We start from the raw sequence: 9852 nt of genomic DNA on the forward strand, positions 1-9852 counted from the left end.
TCCATCATTGTGGCTTCTTCATCAATGACACACCCCTTCGTAATATATAATTGAATATTTTTACGACATAATTGTTTTTTACTGTGTGATGGGGTAAATACGTTAAGCAGCCTCATTTATAAAGATAGTTTTCGTTTGACACCATAACTGTACCATTATCTACTCTATAAGTCGATGCCTGGTCCCTAGTATGGAAAACACAGCGCTGATAACATGTTGGTGCATTATGCAAACTAAGCTTTTGGAAGGTCAACACCTGCTGTGCTCCATCACAATTAATAATGAGTGTGTCAAGCAAACACAATTATGAGCATACACGATCAGTATAGGCACTCCAGCAATTTAGTATTGCACTTTCATAAAGTTGGAGACAGACTTGGAGAGATTTATTTTTTATCAGACTTTAATACAGGACTGCATAGCAATTATTCAAGAAAACATGAAATGTTGCATGTTTATTGAAAAAAACATACTTACAAGATTCACATTTGTACAGTCATATTCTGTTATAGTACAAAATATGAAACTACGTTGTATATGTCATGTTAGTTCTACAGATACTGCTACAGTATGATACTTTTCACTGACATATCCTTTCATTGCACGGCCTATTCATGTAAAACACAACAATATATTTTGATTATTGTAAATACAAAAGGGAAACTTTTCCCAATCATCATTTATGATAATACAATATATGATACAAATATGGCTAAGTAGCCTTGAAGCAATGTCAGATATACAAGGACACTTCAAAAAGTATCTTACATGTGTTTTCTTAGTGTTACATTTACACAAACCATATCCTTATTATGCAAACTAAGACATTTCTTCTTAAGCTGTTTGTGGTACCTGTGTGTCTGCCACCTTTTAAATTGAGACAAAAAGGCCATTAACCTCCATTATAAAATTGTAACATTTTCATCAACAAGGCTGTCTCGTAAATTTCAGCTGACCTTGAATCGGTTCATTTAAATCATCCGTGAAATGCAGAGTTGAACAACATCTGCCAATCTATTAATGTATTTAATATCAGTTTGAGTAGAGTAAATAACTTTTGTCCCTGAAAAAAAAATGCCCTTGTCCCTTTAGAACTCAAATAAATGACTTTACAATTTATGTTTCTTTATCCTTTTTCTCCTCCACATCCCTGCCATCCCTGAAATGGACAGACGCTGCCAGACCCAACATATTGTATGCCTATTATCTCCTGAGTCCTCCACACATGTCTTTCACATCGCCACTGGGGGCCTTATAAGTTGGAGTCTGTCTCTGAGACAGGATAGTAGCCGTTTCCAGTCATGGTAGTTTCTCCCTCCGGAGCAAAGATGGCCAGCAACTTCTCCTGCTCCCTCTTGGTTTTGGGTAAGGCGTCCGATGGTTTGATGAGCAGCTGGATGCGCTGTAGAAAGTTAAAACCAGTGTGAACAAGCCCATGTATTTTTTTAAAAAGAAATGCCGAATGGTATACGTTCAAGTCAAGTCAAGGTTCAGATGGGTTGGGGACAAGTTCACAGGAAAGTCTACTTTCAGACCAAGACCAAAACTGGCACGTATATCATTTTAAGCCCTGACCTATTTTCTAGGTTTCTGCTCGAAATAACATACCCAAACTAAAAAGGGTGTATCTCTGCAACCACAAAGGCTATTTGAATAATGTTGGTGTTATAATAAAGGCAAACCATGTGTGCTTTTGTTCAGATGTGTAAATATTATTATATGTGTTACTGGTTACGAGTAAATAAAAATGAAAGACAGCAAAAGTTGAATTTCCAGGTTCGCCTAGAAAAAAAAAAATCACTTTCAGGATGATTATCTCTTGGAAGGATGCACATAAACAGCAGAGCACAGCAGAGATCACAGCACAATATGGGACCAGTCTCTCTGCAAAGTTTGACTTTGATAAAGTAAAGCAGAACAAAGTTAGAGAGGTTTTAGTACAGATAAATTAGGCGAAATGGGCATTTGGGCAATTTGAATTTTGTGCCAAACCATATATTTCACTTGTATATTACTTATGGTGTTCAATACATCCAAATATAGCAGTATTTGTTGATTAGAAGAAGAAAAATGTTTTTTGTTTTTTTAAAAAGCCAAAGATAAGCAACATTTGTGACTGTAAGCGCTAAAGCGATTCATGTTGCTGTGTTCTTTGGCTCATAACTCGGTGATGCTTTGGTGCAGAAGTATTTTACACAGTCTAACTATAATGTGTAAATCGGCCCCCAATTGGGGGGCATGGGGCTTAAAAGGGTTCAGACCCTGAAATAAAAAAGAAAGAAGAAGAACTAAACACATCATCTATGGTTAGCAGGTATGAGATAACATTAATCTGATGACACCGCCCAGCTAACTGGAGAACTTGAAATAGGATAAAAATGTTACCTCTCTGAACGTCCCTTGGGTGGTGCTGATCTTGTACACCATCCAAAGTGGAATGCAGGCCACGGAGGAGAGAGCGAGCAGCCAGCCAATTGCATAACCCCACCAAGGGTACACATAGACGTTGTTGTACTTTAGAGGGGTGTATTTGATGAGAGAGAAGGCAAAGGTACCCTAGAGAGGCAATTAGACATGCATTACTATTGATGAAGAACGAATAACTGATTTCTACGAGAGGAGAGGAGAGGAGAGGAGAGGAGAGGAGAGGAGAGGAGAGGAGAGGAGAGGAGAGGAGAGGAGAGGAGAGGAGGAGTCTGTTGCTGTCAGCCTTTGTAAAGCCTTGATACTACTTAATTAGTTTGTTGATACTCACAATGCACGTGGCCGGGGTGAAGAACAACCAACAGTACTTGAAGTAAGGTCCTGGACGGTAGCCAATCATGTCCTCAATGTTATCATAAAAGCGATCTGCACCTGGAGAAACACAGTAAAGGCATGTGTATCTATGCTGACGATAATCAGGACAACTATTCCACAGCGTCTACACTGGGAAACACTCATGAGACACATTTATCCATTTTCACCAGTGAAAGACAGCCTTTTCTGTTTGAGGACAGCTTACCATAGACCCATGCAATGCAGACGGTTTCAAAGATGGACATGAAGAGAAGACACATGCCACTGGCTGCATAGTAATCAAAGAGCTGGAAAACATACATGCCTCCCTACAAAGAGAGAGAGAAAAAGCACTGAGTCCAAGTTACATCTGGAAAACGTTCATGCTACAACTTATTTTGATTGAAGGCACATTCGAAATTACTTAAATACTAGAATCAAAGTTTAATTAATGCTCCTAATAATAACACATCTACCTTCAGCCAGAACCATAAACAGGAAATAAACTCAAATCTGGTGAAATTGCTTGTGTGACCATTCTAGAAAGATTATTTCCAGCAATATACATATTTATATATTTTGTTGTATGTTTCTGTTGAGTTGCAGGTGGGATTTCTCTTGATAAACTTGAAAGGTTCACTCCTGATTACACAATCATCTCACATATATGTGGTCCACAGATAATATTGTGGGCACACTGGAATGACAGGGTTGTCTTCATCAATGCATTGTCAGTACAGACGCACTGGACGCACTGGGTGAGAGCATTTGACAACGCAACATGATGGATATCAGCCTCCAGATAAATCTATTCTTCTGCTGTTGATATTTAAAGCTTTACAAGTTTGCAAAAGAGATTTGAAACGCCGAAGCCCAAAACTGGAGACTTCAGACATGCTTGAGACTTACCTGAGACGTGTTGCACAAAACCTTTGACTTGCTTGTACTTACAAAATGATGACCTGTTGACACCTCTGCAGAGCATTCATGTTTCCAGCTGTGCAGAGGTGAAACCATGTCAACTAGGTTGAACTATGTAAGAGCTTATTTCAGCAGAACAAGGCATCCTGTGCTGGTTTACCCCTAAACAACCATCAGGTGCACCTACCTCCATCAGCATGATGAGGCCCATGAAGAAGGAGAGGAAGACCAAGCCTAACAGGAAGAGCTCCCTGCGGTTTTTACGGCGGAACACGGTGGGGTACATGTCGACGATCGCCGTCACAAGGCTCTCGACACACACAAACTGATGTGAAGGAGGGGAGAGGTGTGAGGGGGGAGAGAGGAGAGGCGTGAGGGGACGAGGGGGGTACAAATACTTTGGTAGAAATACTAATAAGACGCTGAATATAGTCTTGAATTGAGAATGTTACTAAAGTAAAAGTATATCAGTAAAAACAAGAACATTTACTTATTAAAAGTCAAAGTACCAAATGTAATCAGAAATACTTTATTGATCCCCAGTGGGAAATTGTGATGTTACAGTTGCCCTTATGTATAAGAAAAAATAGAAAGGCTATCTAAAATGTAAATGATGTTATTATGCATAACATAAAGTGTAAATAGTTTTTTAAAAAATGCTAAAAGGTGGGATCTATTAAGTGTATTAACTGTAAATGGAAGAATAGTATAAATAGGAATACAAATATTTATTCAAATGTAAAAGTAAATTCAACAAATGTAATCAAAATATAAATAAATAAATAAAAGGCAATGCAGCATTCTAAAATGTGTGTTGTTCACAGTCAATTCACACCTGTATTTTCTCAGTAATCAATGCCATTGTAGAAACCAGGAGGTGTTAATTAACCCGAGGTACGTACCTGACTGTCAAGCCCCAGAAAGACGATCATGATGAAGAAGAGGGCGGCCCAGAGAGGAGAGAAAGGCATCATGCTCACAGCGCGCGGGTAAGCTATGAAGGCCAGGCCGGGACCTACAGGTGGATTCACGAACAGATTACTTTGAGACTCTATTGCTATTCCTTTTCTTTGAGTGTTGAGTGCATGGGAGGAAAAGCCTCACCAGATACTGCCACTTCTGAGATGGGAACATTCTGCTCATAGGACATGAAACCCAGGATGGAGAAGATCGCAAAGCCCGCCACAAAACTGGTGGCACTGTTCAGAAAGCATAACGCGATGCAATCTCTGCAACAGACAGCACATAATTCATGGTGAGAACAGATGTACCGCGGGAGATTCATTTCAGCATTATTTTCCAGCATCAACACAGCTGGTCACTGAAATCACACCTGATTGGCAGGTTCAAAGTGAGACTTATTTTCCATATTAGACCATGTAAATATGTTCTAAGGAAGGAACCACAGTTTATTTGAGCATGTACAGTATGCATATACATTATTTACCTACCGGTAACAGTTATTGTTGTATTTGTTGTAGCTTCCCAGAGCAGTCAGCGACCCTAAACAGATGGCGTAAGAGTAGAAGATCTGGGTGCCAGCATCCATCCACACCTTACACAAAAGGCAAAATCAAAACAAACAATAAAGCGCTGGAACTAAAGGGAGGCCTGTGTAGGTGCGCGTACATTACTTTGGTTGATGTACAAACATGTGCGTTCCATGTGGGTTTAGATCATCCATAGTGTTAGCATTCATAATCATTGACTGATCTAGTTGTGCAATAGTAAACTGCCACAGGTCTGTTATTGGTCTTGTTTGTCTCGTCATTGATTAATGACCCAAGCTTCCACAAATATAGATGGTGCAGGAAGTCAAAACTCATCCTTTATCACATACACAAAAAAAGGCTATACGATAGCAAAGGGAATGAATACTCAGGAGATATGGAGAGAGAAGGAAATGGCAGATTTAATTATTGGTTTTATTTTGCTTCCTCTAGTTTTGTGGCAAACTAGCATGCGACTAAACAGGAGTAAGACAACACTATAAAAGCCGAAATGAAACAATACGAGACACATGAAATGTTTTGGGGACTCTGCGGAGCTCTTCTGATTGCAGTCGAGCAGAGCCAGTTGAGCCCGGTTAGCTGACTGCGGCTCGGTCCTGGTAGAGCTTGTGTTTCCGCTCCCTCGTGGTGTCCTGACCCTGTATTCGAGCCCTGCCGTGCCTGCCTCTTTCATGGAGAGCAGATGGACTCAGCAGAAACTAGGCTCCCTAGCAGAGAACCATGGGATAGCTGCACCTGGTACACCCTCACCCACAGGGATCAGTGCATCTTCCAAAGGCCCTCGAAGGGATTTAGTGGTTTTGTGTATTGGTGATGACTGAGGGTCTGCATTTAGGCTTGCATTAAGTAAGCTCTGTGGGTGACATGGTGGTACCTGTGGGTCTGACAGGCGTCCCAGGTCTGGATAAAGGTAAAACTGGATGCCGATCCCAGCGCCGGGCAGGGTGAGCCCTCTGATCAACAGCACAATCAGCATCAGATAGGGGAAGGTCGCCGTGAAGTAGACCACCTATATAGACACACACATACAGCATGATGAGTATGCAAACAAATAAAGAAACATCCATCCATCCATCTGGGGTCGCGGGGAGAGGGGGGGGGCTGGAACCGATAAAAAAAAGAGACATGCCAAATAGAAAAAATAAATACCAGATGTCATCCTTACAGTGGTCCGAGAGCTGTCTCTGGTCAAAACAAAATGCATCAATAAAAAGGGTCACCGAGTCACCCACCTTTCCTGTGGATTTCACCCCCTTCCAGATGCAGAAGTAGCACATGACCCAGGCGATGAACAGACACAGGACCAGGTCCCAGTTCAGAGAGCCCATGTGGTCGAGGCCCGGGGAAATCCTCAGCACTCTTCTCCTGCAGAGACAAGCAAAGAAACACGGAGATGATGCATCGCTGTCGTTTTCACAACAGTGCGGGATCACCAAGAGGAGGCGAGGCGCTCTGGAAAACTCACTCCCAGAACTCGATGACGGGAGAGGTGGCATTTGGGTTGGCTGTTAGTTCGATTGAGGTGTTTCTCCTCTGTAACTCCACGCAGCTTTCTGAGGAAGAAAAAAAGAGCAAAATGTGGTAATTAAACGCATTAAAAACGTCCCCCCTTGTGTATTTTGAAGAACACTTGTTACCTGTGTTCCAGGTGTTGTTGCAGGACGCCCAGGCCAGATCCCAGGAGAAGGAGTAGGACAGGTAGAAAATGGCCCAGGCAAGAACAATAATGTAGTAGAAGTTCAGCAGAGTCACGATCACCTGGGTGCCATAGCCAAGACCTGCAGGATAATCAATCAAATGTTGATATGACATTTTCCAAATGTGTGCGCTTCGCCAGGATCCCACCGTGGCTTTGTGTCCTACCGACCTTCAAACAGCGGACTGATTTTCCTCCAGCAGGTAATGCCTCCCTCGCTGGTGAACTGGCCCAGGGCTATCTCCAAGAAGAAGACGGGAACGCCGCAGGTGAACAGGAAGATCAAGTAGGGGATGAGGAACGCACCTGAGTTGAAAAAGAGCAGAGGATTCTGGGTAAAGGTAACCCAGGGACCTTCTTGTACTGCAACAAATGCTCCAAAAGTTACAGTCAATTTGCTCAAATAAGGACAAATGGTCCAAAAAGCCCACATGGAGTGTGTGTGTGCAGTATCCTGCAGATCAAATCTTAAGGAAACTGGAAACTGTACAAGATACACGATTACATAATAGGCCATTCTTGGATTTTCTATTACTAATTACATATTACCTACTACATGCATGTTTTTCCTGCACCCATTATAAAATGCTACTACTGTTGGCAACAGATCACCTTTGAATAATCCGGACCTTTATAACCTGGTTTTAACAAACCTAAATCACAAAAGCAAACCATTTACCATTTTAAAACCACACAAGCTCAAGCCCTAAATGATGTGGTATTAAGTACATGAAAGTACATATTGTAGGACATGAAGAAAAGTGATGAAAAATGAAGTTTCTTTAATTGGCATTTGGTGTTGATGTCCCGTCGGGTGGCCGAGGATGTTTTGCGTGCTCAGAGTTCCGCCTCTCTGCAGGAACAGCTGCTGTGAGCAAGGAGCAACAACAGCTGCCTGACCCCGCTCGGCCCTGAACCCTGACCCTGACACCCCATGGAGGGGTAAAGTGGGGCGTCTGATTGAGCACCTACACAAGCATGCCCAGTGGGGTCTGAGTTCTGATATATAAATATATATATATACATTTACTTTTTTCACCTGAGCTCAAGTGAGTAAGGTTAGACTTTGATTGACATTGTATATGTGTTTTTTTTGCGTGCATTTACTCCCAATTTCATGTCAGCTATCATGAATTGTCCACTTATTTAGCATGTTCAAAATAAAAAATAAACTTCATGGTTGACTGTAAAAGTGCATTGGAACAATATTGAATTATTATTATTATTATTTCAAGTCATTCATTAAAAATGAATTCCTAGAAGGGGACATGAGCTCTTCCTCCATCCACTCACCTCCTCCATTCTTGTAGCAGAGGTACGGGAAGCGCCACATGTTGCCCAGGCCGATGATGGAGCCGGCGACGGACAAAACAAACTCAAGCTTGTTGCTCCACTGGCCCCGCTCCTCCATCTTCTCCTCCGAGGGGGGCTTCTGGCCCTTGTCTTGGCTGATGCCATATGGGGCGCACGCTTTGGCAGCGTCACCTGCAAAAGGGGACGGGAGGGTTGCAGCATTGGTTAGAGAGGCTTCTTGGTGTGGATCGTTTTGCCTGCACTCAGTAACAGTGAAGATGTCCTAAAGAAAGGCACCGACAGTGGAATAATTGTAGTTTTACTACACATATATAATATGTTTTAACTGAAGATATGTATTGTAATGCAATTCCCCAAAAAATACAGCAATTAAAATAGCAACATAATTAACCCTAAATCAATCTAAATTGAACTGATAACCTCCAGATAGTCAATTTGCAACATGTGTCGCTTACCTTTCATTGCAGTGCCACTGGGTCTCCTGTGTATGGCTCTAGTCTCAGGGCTGAAGCAGTCTCTGGAGGTTCATCAGTAAATGCTCAAGTTTTAGGAATTTAACCGGACTGGAGTGAGGGGCGGAGGCTTGTAATGCTAAACTGAGGCCAGCCTCTTTCTTTCTTTATTCCTTTGCTCTCGTCTGCCCCTTTCAGAGCAAAGTACATCACCGGTCATGACTCCATGCTTAAAATAAGGTGCACCATAGGATGACACCGGAGCAGTCCGTACAGTGTCAGTGTCTGCGCCAGGGGACCACCGCTGCTGCAGGAGCAAACACAAAATGAATCATGCATCTCTGTAATATATATGTATCATATGTCCTATTCTATGCTTTCAGAAAAGATAATAATAACACGGTTTTGATTTTGGGTTCCATACTTTTCCGTTCTGCAATACAGTGCGTCCCAATTTCATGTGTGAAGTTCAGGTTTTCCCAGTTGAATTAGAAATCTATGAATTATAAATAAAGGTATTTGATGGAAGGAGCTCATGTATATATAAAATACGGTATATATATCTGCTTTACGCTGATGGACGGAGGGAGAAGGGAAGCCATAAAGGGAAAAATAAATCACAGAAACTATGAAGTATGACATAAAGTGATAATTACACAAGGCTTTTGAGGCTCAGTCTGACATTCCACTCACAGGCAGAATGAGCACAACACGCAGCGGGCGAGGAAGATGTGGAGATCAATTATGTAGCATTACGGTTCATTCTGTTGACGCCTTGCAGCCCCTCGTGATTGCATATTTCTAACTCTCCCAGTCAGCACAGAGTAGCAGAGGTGAGCGACTCAGGGGGAGGCAAAAAGCAGCTTGGGTCTGTTCACACCGGATTTGGCTTGGCTGAGTTAGAAGGGACAGCACCCAGCAGTAGCACACACACACACACACACACACACACACACACCATCCACAATCCTCCCTTTCTCTGCATTTTTCTTTTACATATTTACATATTCTGGTGTAAATCTTATGAAAATGTTGCTTTTTCTTTTTTCCACCAAGAAAATCAGGGGACCATTTCAGAAAATGTCTCCCTTTCTCCAAAAAAGATAGATCTATCAATTAATTAGTTTTTCACAAAAGGCACAATTTACAATTTTATAACTGAGGGGACTCATTCATTAAG

At 41.9% G+C, this 9852-nt stretch overlaps 1 protein-coding gene across 1 annotated transcript; it reads right to left on the bottom strand.

Moving 5' to 3' along the window:
- Nucleotides 1-385: 385 nt before the first annotated feature.
- Nucleotides 386-8757, bottom strand: LOC117726045 (sodium- and chloride-dependent GABA transporter 2-like). The gene is made up of 15 exons (XM_034526047.1): nucleotides 8676-8757; nucleotides 8200-8391; nucleotides 7078-7212; nucleotides 6848-6988; nucleotides 6676-6763; nucleotides 6443-6575; nucleotides 6085-6219; nucleotides 5151-5254; nucleotides 4804-4928; nucleotides 4602-4714; nucleotides 3887-4024; nucleotides 3005-3107; nucleotides 2756-2856; nucleotides 2386-2556; nucleotides 386-1402 (listed from the first exon to the last, which is right to left on the bottom strand). The coding sequence occupies exons 1-15, from the start codon at nucleotides 8680-8682 to the stop codon at nucleotides 1253-1255; spliced, it is 1836 nt and encodes a 611-aa protein (XP_034381938.1). The 5' UTR covers nucleotides 8683-8757; the 3' UTR covers nucleotides 386-1252.
- Nucleotides 8758-9852: the final 1095 nt, after the last annotated feature.

The sequence above is a fragment of the Cyclopterus lumpus genome, chromosome 23 (assembly GCF_009769545.1).
Source record: "Cyclopterus lumpus isolate fCycLum1 chromosome 23, fCycLum1.pri, whole genome shotgun sequence".
Lineage (NCBI taxonomy): Eukaryota > Metazoa > Chordata > Actinopteri > Perciformes > Cyclopteridae > Cyclopterus > Cyclopterus lumpus.

Bases quoted from the DNA above. Each gene is read 5' to 3' on its own strand.
- LOC117726045 (XM_034526047.1), bottom strand. The intron at 6,764-6,847 runs GTAACAAGTGTT...TTTCTTCCTCAG, and splicing joins CAACAACACCTGGAACACAG to AAAGCTGCGTGGAGTTACAG. The intron at 6,576-6,675 runs GTGAGTTTTCCA...TTGTCTCTGCAG, and splicing joins CCCGTCATCGAGTTCTGGGA to GAGAAGAGTGCTGAGGATTT.